The following is an 18082-nucleotide window of genomic DNA, read 5'->3' on the forward strand; positions in this document are numbered from 1 at the left end:
ATGTCTTATTTCGTTTAAGTAATAGGCAGTAAAAGAGATAATTAGCAGAGAAATGTCAGTCAAATCAATCAATAGTTTTTTAAAATTTTAATATAAACTTGTATCTGGGATAATGAGTGATTTTATTTCATATATTCACTGTATTTGCAAATTATTGGGACTCACAAAAAATACTGTTTTTCTTCTTAAAGGAAGTGTAATTTATTATTTCAAATTATTTTTGTTCTACTTCAGACTGGGCTCCTGCCCTTCCTCAGTCTGTTGTAGCTTTTATATCTAACTGGAAAAAAACTCATCTCCAAAATGCAGGGCTTTCCTTATGTCTTTATAAGCCCTCCTGTACTGTGCTCTCACACTGGCTCAGTTCTCTGGGACTCTGTCCCCTCAGCAGTGGGGTCCCGCTCAGAAGGCTCTGCAGGGCATCACTTCATCTCCTTACCTGCACTGCCACTTTTTTTTTTTTTCTGCTCTCAGAACCAGCTCTGGTCACTGGACACAGTTTCTCTTTCCTCTTCAATTCTTCCCTCTCCATCTGCAAGGTTCCCTCTGCTCTTCAAATGCGTTGTTCCACCTAAACTTGAATCTCAAATCTGTAATTTCTTCATGTTCCAGTCTCTTAAATCCCATTTTCAGCAGACATGGATTTTCTCCTGGGTGTCAGACATTGGGGCTGAAACAGTCCCTCTCTCAGTATAGTTTTTGGAACTGCTGCTACCTTCTCCTCATTGCTTTATCCACTGCAGTCCCCTCTTTGCTCACAAGTCTCCTGAGATTGTGGAGGCACTGGTTTGCCCGAGCCCACCTTTCCACATGTCCCTCTTCCATGCCTGTTATAGATTGGTAAGTGGCTTCTCCCACTCAAAAAAATGTATGCAGTTAGCTGAGAAACAATGCGAAATGGTGTCCCCCACATAGGGTCGCTCTAATCCCTGTTGCCAGTGGCTTTTCTTCTATTGAAAAAGTTGTTTTCTCTCATTTCCCAGGGTTGTTCTAACAATGTAAGCTCAAAATCTCACTGGCAACATGCAAAATTCCTTTTACATCTAGATGGACATTCTAAATAAATATGCAGATATGAAAATTTTACTTAAAATCTTCATGTCATTAGTTTAGCATAGTAATGCGCTGACACCATCAATAAATAGGTGGTGAATATTGTCTTTTAGCTCAGAAACCATTGAGACTATTGGAGAGCAATTATATGATGTTATTTAAAGTTGTTCATGTATTTTGCTCAAGAATGGGCAGAACAAGAATGGGTTCCATTTTTCCCTGCAGCCATATCGGCATAAGCAATTTACATGGCATTGGTCTTTCATTGTCCTATAGGGCATTCTTCGCCTATAAAAAGTTTTGCATATAGTACAAATGGCCTTTTATATTTAAAGTTAGTCTTGAGGTAAAAAATTATGTGAACAATGTACTAAATATTTGCATCTGTGCTAAAATCTCCATCTGAGGTTGTAAAATATAGTACTTGAAGCAGTTGCCTTACATATTTAAAATGTATACATGTTGGCTGAGAGTATCTATTTTTACAAGAGTTGGTATCTATTAAGTGGGAATAATATGACCTGAACAAAGTTGTTCATGAGGAGAAAGAGACTATGATGTGACCTGATTCTTTGCTGGTAGACCTATGTGCACATGCATTTTACTGCACATATACGATTGCACGTATTTATGGTGAGTACAGACTTTTAGACAAAAAGTGTTACTGTTTTTCTGCAAAGAATTTCTAAAACCTCTCTATGCTATAGAAATCTATATAACTGTAACTTGAATTCTAGACATGGTGATTAATTTTTTTGCCTTTGACACTCACAGGAATTTTGGAGGCTTCTTCTTTTGAATATTACTTTTGGGTAGATCCATAAGTGATATTTATCTTAGAGGTAGAAGATACTCTCTCAGCAATTCACTCATTTTACAGCTGAGAAGCCAAATGACTGGTCCAGTGCCAGACATATATCCTGCTGTTCTTTGTATTGACTTTCAAAGATCAACTCAGATTGGTGGCCAATTCTTGCAGGTGAAAAAAATGTTATGGGATACCAATCTCATCTCTTTTCCTCTCTTCATATATCTTTTTGAAAATCTTCTTAGTGCATAAGACTGAGCCAAAGGACAACTCAGATGACTTTTTATTTGCCTTCTAAATATCTAGAACCTAAATGTGGCAGATCCCAGAGTAGTTTTCATTGTGGTTCCTCCAGTCCTACTTATTTAGCCCTAATTGTGGTAAAAAGCCACCCCCGGTCTCAAGGACTCTCCAGTATATATTTTTAGAAATGTGTATAAAAATGATGATGATTGGAGGACAAATTTTATGTCAAGTGTAAATATAAGAGCATTTGTCAATCTCCCAACTGCATAAAGTTTTAAATGAACATCAAAAGAATATGTGTTATCATATTGGCTAAGCTGAATATTCTTTTTAAAATGAGTCAGGTCTTTTTTTTCTGACAGTATGTGAACCTGGGGCCTCATAAGATTTGATTCTACTGAAATATATTTCTTAGAGCAAAAAATAACCTATGAGTCTTATCTAAGTCTGTAGTCAGCTATAATGGTTAATGTGCAACCTCCCTTGAAAAATCTGTTTTACAAGCAAAATGTTGACACAATTTTAATTATAGCACTCAAGTGAGCACTGTTGTAATTTTTAATATTCCTCCATAGTAACATTTTCATTGTTCTGGTAGAGGAAAATGGCCTGATTCTGTGTCCCTAGTTTCTGGTACTTTCAGATTTTATGGGAGTGGTGTCTTTTTGAACATAAATTTTTCATTTGGTCCCAAAGAAGAGAATGTAGCTACAAAATTTGGTGTACTTGTTTATTAATATGAGCTTTCCTCTCTATGGCTGTCATTATTTTGATATATTATGTCACTATTTGGGTCATGCATGACTCACCTTAAAGTGATGAACTTCTATATAGGTGAATGTGACAACTCTCAATACCACATTCATTTGCACTATTAAAAATGTCCACATGGATCCTCTAAAGAAACTGTAGGTGCTGTTCAAAGGGCATCTTGCTAAAATTTTGTATTTATTTTAAATAGAATTTAAAGCATTATAAAGTAACATGTAAAATAGTGTACTTTAACGTTATATGTAGAAGTCAATGCAACTCCCCTTTGAAGCATGGATTAGAAGTTTGAGAGCTTGCTTTGGTACTCTGTTTAGAAAGGAGAAATTCTGTCAGTGCACTGCCACTCATCCTATTAAAATATGCATCCGTGACTGTGGCTTCCCACTCCTTGTTGCCAAGCTCTCTTTAACGTGTCTGGCTCTGTATTGGAGGTTCTGGAATGTCAGTTGGTTGTTGATGTGTCCCTGCGCCCTTCCTTTGACCATTTCTGAATTTGCAGAAGTGTGGAATATATACTGTCTTTTGGGCACTGAGGGGAGACTGGTGCCCTGGCTTATCTCAGTGGGATGACACTGAGGATATAGACACTTGTGCTTTCACAGCATGGGCTCCTGCAAAAGGGAAGGCTCAGTTTGCCCCTTTTAGCAAAACTGTCTGTAACCACATTTTAAATAGGAGAATAATTATAGCTGCCCCTGGCCAAGGGGGCAGAATAAGGCTGTGGGCAAAACTACCTGTCCTTGCTTACTCAGCTCTGCCTGTTGATTTTTGTGATAAGAATATACTTTCCAGCAAAAAAAAAAAAAAAAAGTAAACTAAGACAAAGAAATAGTTACCACATTTAAATGTTGTAAGGGCTTTATTCTTTTGTTAGTATTGGGTTAAAAAGATTCAATCACTTATATGATGAGAACTACTTTTGAAAAGGGCACTTTCATATATATTTGCAAAACACAGAGGCATTTCTACTGAAGAGGATGTGTATCCTTGGATTTGGGAAGACTTTGTATTTTTTCCAGGAAATCTGTGAATATAGGGTTCCTTATTGTTTTGGCATTGCCCTGGGGTCACATTGTACAGTACACACATGTATGGACAGACATATATAGATGGAGTTAGAATTCAAAACAACTGGGTATTTCAAAGTATCATAAATTTTAGATTCAGAATATGAACTTCTAAGTGTATTTAAGCGTGAATAGTAAAGGCACTTGGATCAGCACTTGAAAACTTGTAAGGAATGTGACATTTGTTCATATAGTAGATATATTTCTAATGTATATAAGAATAAATTATGTATTTTAATTGAACTAGAACACACGTTTTAGAAATCCAGATTATATACTTATATTTAGCATTACATTTATCATATGTTCTACTCCATAGTGTAGCAATCCATGAGGATACACTGAGGAAACTAAAGAGAAATAAAAATAATTATCTTTTCTATATATTTTTTAGTCAGGTTTATTTAACAAACTAACATGATCGATAATTAAATATACATTCAGATTGTAGAAATACCTATACATAGACATACTTACATATATTCATGCATGTATACTCATGAAAAATGAAACAATAGGGCTCAAAGGATGTCATTTCCCTGAACTACTTGTTTTAAATTATTTCTTTAATATGCACTATTAAATATGACTTTTATGTTGAAATAGTCCATTAATGAGACTCACTGAAAGATACTAGCAAACTATGTTGACACAAAGCATGCTTTTAAAAAAAAATAAACTTTATTTTTCTGACTTACAGAATGTGGAAAGTATATGCGATCTCAGGTACCCTGGTCTGTATTCTACCTAAAAATAATTATTGATGGGAAAATAATGATGTGATATAATGGATAAACATTGTATAATTAAAAAACTGGAGTTCTAATTCTAGTTTTTCCACTAATTAACTACATGACTTGGGGTAAGACAAATAAATTATCTGGATTTTATTTCCATTTATAAAATTGAGAAGCTTGAGTCAAATGGACTCTAACACTTCTTCTTGCTCTAAATTTTGTTATTTGAGGGCTCAAAAGCCCAGAATATTCATTGTATTGCCAAAAATCTCAAATAGAGGTGGCCAGCACCAATCATGTAAGGGTCTAAAACAAGGCCTTATATATCTAAGTCCAAAACAATGCATCCTGCAGGGTGGAGTTTGGAGGGCGTATAAGGGCTTTTGAAGAAAGCACCAAAGATAAGAAAATTGGAAACTGAAGCCTGAATAAATGTATGAAAGAATTAATATTTTTGTTGAAGCAAAATATTAGTCTAAAAATAGCTATAAAAAACTTTCTGTTTATGCAACAAATATTGGTAGCCTACCTTGTGCCAGGCACTGTTATCAAGGATGTATGTGAAAATGAGATGAACTGGAATAAGCTGTAGCAAATATTCCTTCTAAAAAGGAACAGTTCCCCATGAGGGTAAGATGAACTAGACTGGATCAGACGGGGTGCTTGGGAGCTCTGTAGTCTTTGGAGATGACAGTCTGCAATATTTCAGATGGCTAAGGGAGCATCTTATCTGAATGGCCATGTTTCCTAAGTAATTTTTGTTGTGCCCTCTCAAATTGATTCCTTAATTTCTTTTCCATTTTGTCTGATTTTGTCACCAAAAAGTGGAAGTAATAACTTTCAATATTTTTTCCCAGTTAAAATATGCTAGAGTTTAGGGGATGCAGATGAAAGTATGCCAGAATAAATAATATACAATAGAATTTCAGCGCTCCCCCCCAAGATTTCCTTCTCAGTGTAGTGTTATTTTAGAATCCACCAGTTTCCAGAATAACTGCTTTCAAACCTAAGCACTAAAATATGCTACATAACTAATTGTGGTTCTTGAGTCTCATGATGTCCCTATGGTGAATAGCCTTCTGCTTAGTAGTCTCTAACCCCCTTAAATAGGCTCCAGGATTTCTTCCAACACTTTGCCCTTAATCTAGCATGGCAGGAAACAGTGCTCTGGTGAGGTTCAGACAGAAGCGATCTTGAGATAGCCCATTGTTTTGAATTTTCATTGCCATGTCTTTCATTATTTGGATAAACAAAATTTACCCATGGTTTCAGTGATCTTTCTCTTTTAAATTTTCATGAAAGTAAAAGCAGTGTACAGTGCTCTCACATTTTCACATTCATTTATTCATTTTGTAAAAGCAAACTGCAGAGTGCTTACATGACTTACTTAATGATACCAGAATCAGCTGTTGATTTATGGACCATATAGGGTCTACACCAAGATTTCAAAATATGCTCTTTCCCATATTTTACTATATAAGAAATAAGCTACACTACCCACAATTTTAAGCTCTTTGTGCCCTATGTCTTTACTAAAGCATTTATTTGATTAACACTTTTTCAGTTTAAAAAAACAGACTGAATTTACTGTAATAAGGCAACAGTTTATTGTTTAATAAATGGAAATCTGTCTAAAACCTACCTATTCCAAGTGTAGTCCATGGATCAGTAGCACATGCATTAACCAGAGGATTGTTAGAAATGCAGACTCTTAATCCTCCTCCCACCTATTGAATCAGAATCTGCATTTTGACCAGAAACTCCATATAATATAAGTGTATGATAAGTTTGAGAAGCACTGGACTTATAAAAAACACTATATCTAGGTGAGATTGGTTTAAAGTTGATGGCATAAAAGTTAAATGTAAATTATTTTTACCTTTGATCCTTTGATCTGGAGAAAAGATAAGCTCAAAAGTATGAATGACTTGTGTAGTCCATAAATATTTATAAATGATAAAGGTGTGAAAATGGTAAGAAATCTGTGAGAAATTGGAAATAATGGCGATAAATAAGAGAAAATGATCCCAGAAAATGCAAACAAAATGTAGGTACACAAAGTATTATGTGATACATAGTATTGGGGGAAATTAAGCATGGAAAGCAGAATACATGCAACATAGGAGTGATAGTAGATAAGAGTCAGAAATCAGTCAGTGAGGGAAAAAACTGATCACTGTTCCACTGCCAGTTTGATTCATTAGAGATTCTCTGAAAAGTACAGTCTAGTTGTGGCTTGTGTACCTTTCACACAGTAAGTGATACTGTTAGTTAGAAAGATGAAGATAAACCAAAGAATGCTCAGAGATGGACTAGAAGATTGATTATGGCGTAGGAAGAACTGATTTATGAGGAAAGAGAAATATAATTAAATGGGCAGCATTGTGCTATAAAAAGAAACTATGGAGACATGGGTATTTATCTACTATTTCTTCAGTGTTGTTTCCTATATTATCCATCTGAAAGATGCAGAAATAGTGGAATAAAAGGATGCTGAGAAATTTATTGGAGAGCAAAGCAATTATCAGCTGGAATTTCTCAATTAAATTAAGAGCAGTATCAAAGATTAAGTTTCAGAAAATTTTACTTGTGCATGAGAAATGACCTTGAGTGTGATGACTTTATCTCTGGGAACTTTTGAAAGCTCTGTGGGCAAAGAATGGGAAATCATTTATTAAGTTGTTGAATTATCTCTCCAGGGAAATAATTGGAACCCCATCCCAAGAAACTTCTAAAATTAGGGTAGAGAAAAACAAAATGTTGCCGGTGGGAGCTCTCTCCACCTCTAGCAGAGCCCTGATGATTGATGAAGGATGCTTTTCTTCTGCAGTATCTTTGATTTTTGCTAATGTTACCATACACGGATAATTTTTTTCCATTGGGTTTTTGTCTTATTTTTTTTTTTTTAATTCTGGTTTCTAGAAAAACAGTGAGAGTGCCTGTCAGTCATCTGCTCTCAATGGTGTCTGCTTGCTTGGCATTGGTATCTAGTGAGTGACATTCTTTTTTCATTTCTCTTCACTACATAATTCATTAAGAGATGCAATTCAGTACATATTAGAGGGGAATTCACTTTCTACATTCTATTCCTTCAGAATCTAAAAAAAAAAAAAATAAGCTCCAAGTATGCCTTGTCTTTTAGAGCCATTTGTCAAATGGATACAGAAATTCTAAAAGTCAGAAATCATCTAGTGCTTCAGGATTAGTGATCCTTTTCACCAGGAGAAAAGCCCAGTTCATGTTTGCTGATGGTCTAAGAGTACAACATTGCCTCCCTCCAGAGCCTTTTCCCCCAGTTATTTGCAAAATGATTCAATATTCTAATTAATTACTTTTTAATGATAATTCCTTCAGATGCACTTTTTTTTTTTTATAAAGAGGCACGTATTTTATTTATTTATTTATTTGTTTGTTTGTTTATACATGCACTGGGTACAGTCAGAAGCACGGGAGGGTGAGAGAATTCACTAGAGCCAGAGCAGGGAGCAGAGCAGGCAGAAGGACCGAAGTACACTGGTGAGGGGAGCAGCGGGCGGCAGGAGAGGTCTGCGCACCATGTGGGACCCTCCTTCGGTGGCCGGGGAGCAGCTGGGAATCGAACTGGCGCCGCAGAGGCCGCGGGGAACTTCACAACCCAGCACTCAACCGCTGCGCCACCGGGGAGGCCCCCAGATGCACTTTTATATCTTCTAGAAGATATAGTTTAGTGTAGGTGCTTCTAAAAATAATTCACATATTCATGAAAATATTAGATGTTATTTATTATATTATATTGGTGTGTGGAAAAATTCGCCAAGCTTAAATATTGTATCAGATTAGTTAAATTACTTCAACTGCTCCCTAATATGAATTGGGTTTTTGTGGATGGTATTTTCTAAATTATAAATCAGTTTTATTATTTATGTCTTAATGTACCTGCTTTAGTTTTAAGAATATATGTTTGCTTTAATGCAAACATATTATGCCTTATGCCTAGCCATAAGTTCTTTCTCCTTTCCTTCTTGAAGGAGATCTAGAATTACAGAAAAGGTTCTAATTACATCCTGCTATTGTGTCCAAGAACAATGATAATCTCTACATCTTATTTTTGGGAAAATTGATCCAACAAATTACCAGTGTGCAACACATGCGAACAACAACCATCTTCAAGACAAAAGCTAATAAATAAAAACTTATTGGTTGCAATCTTTCTTCTTTTGCATCCTTACTCATGTACCTACAAAGGGGAAGGAAGGAAGGAAAATCCTTTTTCTTCTTAAATCACTCTACTAGTGGTATATTGATTTTCTCTCAAGCACGCCCTGTGGTCTCAGATGATCACATATTTTCCCGTGTTACTGGTATTGATACTGCACCTTGACTTGTGATGACACTGCTCTCTGTTGACATTTCCTAGTGATGGGCTGTACTATGCTTCTCATGCATGACGCATGAAGGAACAGATTGTTACACAACGGTATTCTCATTCTTTGAAATGCAAATGTTGTTCACCCCCAAGCGAGACCTTACCCACCAGTCAGTGTTGCTCCTATTCTTCCTAAATCCTACAAAGAAGTTCTTTTGGATCTCAGGTGTAGCAGAAAAGAATTCCTCAACTGGGTATCAAAACATTCCAGTGTTACACAGTTTGTAAGAAAAAAGTACATTATTGCGTGTCTGAAAGAATCTGTGGTGGCCTGCAGATAAGCCATGGCTTTAGCTCTTTCTTATCTTTGTATTATTCTCTCTTATTACCTCACCTCCCTCTGTTTCAGCTAGCTGTGAGGTGGTTGGAACACAACTGCCATTACCAGTACATGGACGAGCTCCTACAGTACATTCGCTTCGGCCTAATGGATGTGGACACTCTGCACACGGTTGCCCTGTCCCACCCCCTCGTTCAGGCGAGTGAGAGGGCAACAGCCCTGGTCAATGAGGCCCTGGAATACCACCAGAGCATCTATGCCCAGCCGGTCTGGCAGACGCGCAGGACCAAACCGCGCTTTCAGTCTGACACTCTGTACATCATCGGTGGGAAAAAGCGAGAGGTCTGTAAAGTCAAGGAACTTCGGTACTTCAATCCTGTGGATCAGGAGAACGCCCTCATAGCTGCCATTGCCAACTGGAGTGAGCTGGCCCCCATGCCCGTGGGCAGGAGCCACCACTGCGTGGCTGTCATGGGGGACTTCTTGTTTGTGGCAGGAGGGGAAGTTGAGCACGCCAGCGGCCGGACATGTGCCGTGAGGACTGCCTGTCGCTATGACCCCCGCAGTAATTCCTGGGCAGAGATTGCACCCATGAAAAACTGCAGGGAGCATTTCGTGCTGGGTGCCATGGATGAATACCTCTATGCGGTGGGGGGCAGAAATGAGCTGCGCCAGGTTCTACCTACGGTTGAGAGATACTGCCCCAAGAAGAACAAGTGGACTTTTGTGCAGTCCTTTGACCGATCCCTTTCGTGCCATGCTGGATATGTGGCTGATGGTCTTCTTTGGATATCAGGTAGAGCATGCCTTATATGTTGTCTTTATCAAAGCACTTACACTGTGACATAAATTTAAAAGTCAAGCCTTGATAGTTGCGGCCATGTATAATTGAATGATAGAGCCAAGGATGCCATTTTAGCTAATTAGCATTCATTTATTAAGCCCTTACTCTATGGAGAAGAGTGTAATTGGAGGTAATTGACCTCTCAAAGTGATTAGTGGAGTAAAAATTCAAAGTGGAATTGAATACCCATCGTACCTCTTTTCTACCAAACCTGTTGTTTAGATGGCCAGCTTTTGCTATTCATGGATTTATATTGTATATTGGGATTTATCCAGGTTCCTTTGCTTTTTCTTTCACCCTGGGCTGCCTGACTAGAATTCATTTCATAAAAGTCAGGGTATGTGAAGTAAATGTCCAGTAAGTCTATTTTGATGGTTATAGCAATGGGTACATATCCAGGTAAGTGCCATGCTATGCATTGAGGGGAGAGATTTTTTTTTTACATTTTATTTTTTTAATTAATATTTTATTTTATATAATTCTTGCATCATTTTTCATTTTCGCAGAATGTACACATTATCATTTTGGTTATTTTCCCCATACAATTGCACCCCCCCTTATTTTGACCCTAGTCCTTCCTCTCCCCTTCCCTTCCCCCCCCACCCCCCGTGGTGTGTCTCTGGTTTATAGTTGGAGGGATTTAAGATATTGTCCATCATAGTGTTTTTATATTATTTGTAAATTGTAGTTACTCATGCCATCCTAATTTTTCATTCCTGTTTATCCTCCCATTCTTAAATTATTTGGGGGTGCTGATCATTTTAGTTCTACTTTTTTAAGCCATTTGGTTATGAACAAAGGAGATTAATATGAACCCCACATTCCCATTACCCAGTGTTGGCAGTCATACACTGTAGGGTAAAGAAAATGTCAGGCTTTTCTGCCCTTCCGCCTTCAGGATAGATGATGGATCCTTGTCCTGAATGCATGCCTGATGGCGGGCACCTGGAATAGGGTGTGGGCATAGGTAGATGGGATTCAGCTGAGCTAAGACTGTGCTTTTAAGGGCGGCGTCACGGGGGGACGCCAGCAGCACCAGCACCAGCAGCAGCCGAAGCAGAAGCAGAGAACGCCAGAGAGCCCAGATAGAGTGAAGACTTGCTGGGGGCTGGGAGGCTGGCAGGCCTCCCAGCCCCCCAGCCAGCACCCCTGCCTGCCATATGCCTGGTGAACCCCAAATAAAAAACCTGCAAAACTACTGAGGACTCTGACTCCTCCTTTACCCGATCTGCATGGGATCAGAAAACCTGCACTGTGCCTGGTCCTGCCCTTACAATTGGCGTAGTCGGCAGGATCCATGTAGACGGGTATTGGAGCCCTCCAAAGACCTGGAGGGACTAAGGAGAACAGACTGTGTTTGACTGTGAGGATGCTGGAGGCACCATGGCGGCACAGAAGGTGGATTCGTTCTGGAGCTGTGGGACGAGACCTCGCATGGAGGAGATGCCCGAGAGGACCAGCCAACGACACCGGAAAGGACCAGGCAACGACACTGGAAAGGACCAGCCAATGACCCCTGAGGCAGCAGGCCGCTGCTGACGCAGGGAGAGGCCAATGGACATGGACGGATAAACCTGGACTGACAATCCCGCCAGAAGGCGGAGGACCTTAGCAGGTTATGTTTATTTTTTGAGAATCTGGGGGTGGCCAGTGGGCCTAGATGGCCAAAAGCAGCCTGTGTATGCCCAGTGGCCAGGTGGAGGAGAAAAGCCAACTAAGGTGGCAAAAGCTGGTACTGATGCTAAGTTGAGAAGCCCTAAAGCGGCTGTTAAGCAGCCTGGGTATGCTGAAGCCCTGTGAGTCTCGTAAAATCACCTATGGGTGATGCCCTGCTCATTCTTGAGTGAGGGTGAGGAGCTGAGGAGCCCGTCCTTGGGGGACGGGTGGGGAATGTGGCTTGGGGTGGAGCCCAAGCCAAATGCAAAGTTTGGATCCCCGACCCATGTGCTTGTGCAGTGGGTTGGCCTGAGTGCAGGGGTCTGCGAGTCGCATGGGTGGCCATGAAGGCCGAGTGTTGGAGCGACTGCAGACAGAAACCCTGAGGGTTGGCGATTACCCCCAACAGAATAAAATTGCCAATCCCAGAGCTAGTGCATCCTGGGGGTGGATGCTGTGTGCCTTGTAGCCTAGACTATAGCCAGAGAAGGCCAGGAAGCCTGACGGCTCCTGGTGTGATATAGTAGATGCCGTGAGTGATTCCCCTCCCTCATATGAGCAGTGCCTTCGGCAGCAGATTTGGTGGCTCATCTGCTGGTACCAATAATTGTCTTTTGCACTTGGTTGGTGCCCTGCCTGGACTTATTTGTGTTCTGTTGTATTTTGTTATATTGTATTTTGTTATATTTGATGTATTTGCTTTTGTGGGCCATGGCTGCATTGTTTGTTTGCTTAGAAAATTGTATATATATGTATAGACTGTATGGCAGAAAACCCTGAGGGGGTGGACTGTAGGGTAAAGAAAATGTCAGGCTTTTCTGCCCTTCCGCCTTCAGGATAGATGATGGATCCTTGTCCTGAATGCATGCCTGATGGCGGGCACCTGGAATAGGGTGTGGGCATAGGTAGATGGGATTCAGCTGAGCTAAGACTGTGCTTTTAAGGGCGGCGTCACGGGGGGACGCCAGCAGCACCAGCACCAGCAGCAGCCGAAGCAGAAGCAGAGAACGCCAGAGAGCCCAGATAGAGTGAAGACTTGCTGGGGGCTGGGAGGCTGGCAGGCCTCCCAGCCCCCCAGCCAGCACCCCTGCCTGCCATATGCCTGGTGAACCCCAAATAAAAAACCTGCAAAACTACTGAGGACTCTGACTCCTCCTTTACCCGATCTGCATGGGATCAGAAAACCTGCACTGTGCCTGGTCCTGCCCTTACATACACTCATGAGCAGTCCTGTTTCATCTACACCTCCATCCTCCTTCAAACCCTTCATGGCTGCTTTTTCCTTTGTACAGAGTCTCTGAGGCATGTTATCATCAGCACGTTATTAACCTGTGTTTTCATTCCTATTGTTAAAAAGACCTAGTGTTCTCCTTTGAAAGATTTGCCTATGGGGGAAGGGAGTTGCATCATTTCTCAGTTGAGGGATACTCATTTTGTAACCCGAATGGAACTTGTTGATTTTCTTTGTGAAGGGTAAAGAGGAATAGAAAAATCAAATAAATACTAAGAGTAGCTTTGAGATGTTTGTACTTAGAAGAAACAATCATTAAGTACATCTGAGACGACTTCTGAGCTCCCTTCAATAATCTTCTGTAATTGTTTAACATCTGCTGTGACCAAATTCTTTGCTGTATTTAAACTAAATGCATTTGAACTCTATTTTTCTTTTTACTGTTTTCAATAACCAGAGAGACAGCCACAATCTCAGCTTCTCTTACTTGCAATTCATTGATTTTTCATTGAAGAAACCTGGTTCATGTCAGGATTCAAGTGCTTGATAGTTAATGAAGTGAAGATTAGGACTATGGAAGGTTATAAATGAAAAGGATGCAACAATTACTGATTCCATATGACAAATAAACTTTAGCTGAGTGTGTATGTTAGTATATGTAGACGTATTTCAATGAAAACATTTACCTGTTGACTTATATGCCTTTCTCTAAATATATGTTTTAATAGTTAAGAAATAACAAACAGGATTATATTCAGTTTGCTCTCTTGAAGAAACTTCAGACTTGGCTACCAATAAGTCTTTGCTAATAGAAGGTACATATCTGTACCTGTCTTGGATAACAAAACCCTGATGAATTTATGAAATCAATGAAATTCATATTTTCTTCCATTTTACATCCCCTCCATTGACTCATTTAGTTCTCATACATTGTCAGTGTAGTGTATTCCTAAATTTGGCAAGGAATTTTAAAATTTTTGTATGAATTTTGCACAAATATTTGTTATTGTTATTTTCTGGCTATAAAACTAGCTTTAAAAAAATGCTGGCATTTCCATTACATAATCTTAGCTATAACTGCTTAATCCCTCCTATAGTGAAACCTTAAAAAAGCATAAAAGTCCACCTTAGACTGGCTTCCTGGCATCAAGCTGCCTTCTCTTTCAATATGGGTCTGTATGTTTCCTTTTTCATTTTATTAGATGTACCAACTTATTATAGATCTTACAACTGTATCACTTTTTTTTCCCTACTATAAAAGAAAATACATTTTCTTTGTTCTTCTGCACTAATGTGTGCTGTCTGTGTTAACCATACTTAATGAAAACAATCACAGTTTTCTCAGGTTTGTTTCTCCCTACTGTGTACTTGAGATGAAAAACTCACTTCTCTATATACAGTACACTACCTTTAATTGGAAAGAAGAGGAAATCACCAGTGACATTTCTAATACCTTTAGTCGTCTGCCTTTTTCCTCAGGCCTGGCTTATAATAAATCAATTGTGAATCTAACCATGGATGGATTGGGTGGAGGGGGGGGGCTAGATTTGCTAATGGTTCCCTTAAAAAAAAAAAAGATATATTTCACCCTGACTCTCATTGATTTAGTAGTGTTACCCTGATTTATTGAAGCAGATGAAAATGTTTGAGGCTATTCCTTATCCTTTACCAAATAATCAACTATTTCCTATTTAATTGATGGGGGTTTTGGATCATTGGCATCCTTCTGGTATTTTGCAAGCCTTGCCTGAGGTGGCAGTAGTAAGGATTATAGAATGTGGGTTTTAGGGGCTTATTTCTGTTCCATAGAACACAAAATGAATGATTCTTTAGAGACATTTCCTGCTTGCTCATTATCCCCTTTTCCCACCCCCTTTCTGTTCATTTTGGGGTCAGGAAACCCTGAAGCCTGTCCATGGTTTTAAAAGTGAGACAAGCAGAGAGGAATTCAGAAAGTCCGGCTGTATGGATATGCCCATTAGCATTTAATTTAAGGTGTTAGAGATAGTCAAATTTCACAGGCTCCTTTAGCATTCGACATTGTGACCCAGTTCACAAATGCTCCACATCATTTCTACTGGAAATCCACAATACTAGAATAAAATAAGCGTTATATATCCTGCAGTTGTACTCTAAAAGATGTGTTCTCTATTATAAGATACTGTTTGTGAGCAACTAGAAATATCTTTCTTGTGTGAGTGAAAATTAATCCTGAGTTCATCTTGCTGAAAACTTGACTTTTCAGTTTTGTCAAATGACAGTTGGGTAATGTGAAGCTAACCACAAAATTAGTGCTTTAAAACTATAAAAATAAGACAAATGCTACTGCACTTACTCAAAAGCAGTATGTAGTGCTTTCTCTCTTGGTGACTGCTGTATCCTTCAGTCTAGTGCTGACCATAAATTTATAAGTTAATTCAGCTAACACATTTCCTGCCCTCTAGGAGCTGACAATCAGAGTTTTTCACATATTTTGTTACTGAATGACACTTGTTAAAACTTCTTTTACTCCCTAGAAGATATATTTATTTTCATTTTGATAAATTTTTATGAAGCTTGAATTGTCCCACAGTCTATTCAAGACTACTAAAGGGACTTTGATCTTTGTAGTATTCATTACCATTAGAACAATGCAAAGTTTCATTAACATTTTTAAAATACCATAGCTTTAACTTGATCTGTGCAAACATTGCTTTACTGGTACTAAAAAGTTATATATAAAATATTGGTAACTAAACCAGGGGACATGACACAAGTCAGGTTTTGATGCACTGAGGTCAGGGACTAGCATCATGCACACATATCAAACTTGCCTCCCATCTTATCAACCAGAAGGTGCTGAGCAAGATTCCTAAACCCACTAAATCTTGTTCTGAGCTAGTGCTAAGACAGGTCTGGTGCTCTGGCTCAAGGTACAGTATAGGGAACAGATTTTTAAACATAAATTATAATATAGTGCACAATATGTGTCATGATAGAAGTCTTTCCAAGGTACAGAAATAGTGCAAACCAGGGAGTATTTGTTGCAGGGGACATGAGATGTTTCAAAAACTTCGTAGCACCTTCAGCCTAACTTGGCCTCAGGTCCTCTTGCTTCCTATTACTTACCTATTAATCCCTTCTATCTTCTTGCTTGGACTTCTTGGTCAAGTCATTTCAGTAGTTCTCTTGCCCTCTGGTAAGCAAACACTCTTGAACAAACCCAGTGGTCTACTCCGTGCCTGCACCTGGGCCGCTGAGCCCTGTGGGAGGAGTCTGTTTGACAGGAGGCCTTGGAATGGTTATATACTCAGCTGCACCAGGCTCTCTATATACCTACCACTCGTGTCTCACTCATTCTCCCTCACTGACTAATTTTCTCTCTTTCCTCAAGACCCTCTCACCTCAGAGACGCCCTTGCCGTCTGTTTCTCTGAGCAAATGTAAGGAGGTTCTCTTAGACTGTCAGATGAGTTCTAACAAGGAAGAGGTAGAAAGGATGAGGAGAGGGTAGTCTGGAAAGGGGCCAATGGCAGAAGTTTGGGGAACACTGTGAGGCAGTTGCAGAAGTAGGGGAACTAGGAAAGGAGCCTGAAAATATGGACTGGACAAGGCCAGAGGAGGAGGCGGGGGAGTGTTATAGAAACCAAATCAGAAAAGAAGGGCATGCTAAGAAGTGTTCAATAAAACCAGGACACCAAGGCCCAAAATATTTTTGGTACATTCTTCAGTTAGAAGCCACTTCGTAGTCCCAGTGCAAGCAGTTTCAGAAGAAAGGAAGAAAGTGAAATCTAAATGCAGTGGTAGAAGCTGTGAATGGAAAAGTGAAGATGTAGAAGCTGCAGGTATAGGTTACATTGGCAAGAAGTTGGGAGATACCTGACCTTCACTTCCTGCACCTGAGCTTACCAGACAACTTTCTAAGCATTCTACTGCCTACAGGGAAAGGATGTGTTTTATCTAAGTACACACATATTTTAGTCCACGTGAAAGCATATTTTTCATTATAAATTAATAGATAGCATTTTAACTTTAAGGGAAAAAAACAAGGGTAAGAAAGAAAGAAAAAAAAGGAAGTTTAACTGAGAGAACAAGGAATGACTAGAGGCAGAAATCCAGGGTCAGAGGAGGGAATTTTTTTTTTTAAGGATGCAAATGATTTAAGCCAATTTGTAGATAAGAGAAAGGAGAGCATGGAATGAAGGAAAAGGAAATAGGGGCATCCCTTGGTTAGTAATGCTGAGACCACATCTTAGGTACCAGGAATGGTACCTAATAAGTCTGGGGGATACAACACTGACAAAAGACAGGGCCCTGAAAAAGCAGGAAGGAGTTGTGGCGGGGCTGGGTGGAGGAGGGTGGGCAGGATTTAAGGAGAGATCCCTCCAGCTCCAAACCTGGAGGGCAGAAGACGGTGATGGGTAGGGACCTACATAAACTCATTGATTAGGGGCAGGAATCTGAGGAGTTTCTTTGACCAGTGAGAGCATTTGCTTGTCAAAGTTGTGCAGTGTCAGGCTCGGTAGAGGGCCTGTGGAGAGTGGCATTGGAAAAAGCCTCTGAGGGACATTGCCTCTAAGGGACATCAGAGGGAACTGATAAAAAGAAAACAGTAAGCATCAGAGTCCATACTAAGACTGGTAACCACAAATTTGTGGTGGCCCAGCTTGCAAATTTCAGTCCTGTTTTTTGATGGTGCTCTGTAGAGAACTGGAGACAGCGGATCTTTGGATTCACTTATGAAGGAAGGTTTGGGGCTGGAAATAGCCCAAAGGAAAGAGTTCATCATGCTGGGATCCCAGTTAGTTGAGAGCAAAGGACTTTTGGTTTGCTTGAGGAAGAGCAAAGTGTGTCCTTGGCTGTGAATTCTTCAGAATGGTCCATTAATTATCTGCCTTTTAGGCATCTACAATGTGAGGAAGCCCCCTGCCTGGTAGAGGTTTGGGCCTTAATAACTTAGCATGCCCACATAAAAGCTCCTAGTGGGCTTGAGATGCCCACTAGGA

General features: G+C 39.6%; 1 protein-coding gene across 10 annotated transcripts in view; it reads left to right on the forward strand.

Moving 5' to 3' along the window:
- Positions 1 to 18082, forward strand: part of KLHL32 (kelch like family member 32) — a 178152-nt gene that overhangs the window by 135258 nt on the left and 24812 nt on the right. For 6 of the 10 annotated variants that reach the window (XM_037520130.2, XM_054699040.1, XM_054699041.1 and 3 more), the window contains one exon: positions 9437 to 10163. The exons of 1 other annotated variant lie outside the window; for it this stretch is intronic. In XM_037520130.2, coding sequence (XP_037376027.1) covers positions 9437 to 10163 — 727 coding nt within the window. Of the gene's footprint in view, positions 1 to 3377; positions 3469 to 9436; positions 10164 to 18082 lie in introns of those variants that run through there. 3 more of the 10 variants (XM_054699043.1, XM_054699042.1, XM_054699044.1) reach the window with 2 other exon arrangements.

The sequence above is a fragment of the Talpa occidentalis genome, unplaced genomic scaffold (genome assembly GCF_014898055.3).
Source record: "Talpa occidentalis isolate TD23 unplaced genomic scaffold, MPIMG_talOcc4v2.1 talOcc4.2, whole genome shotgun sequence".
NCBI lineage: Eukaryota > Metazoa > Chordata > Mammalia > Eulipotyphla > Talpidae > Talpa > Talpa occidentalis.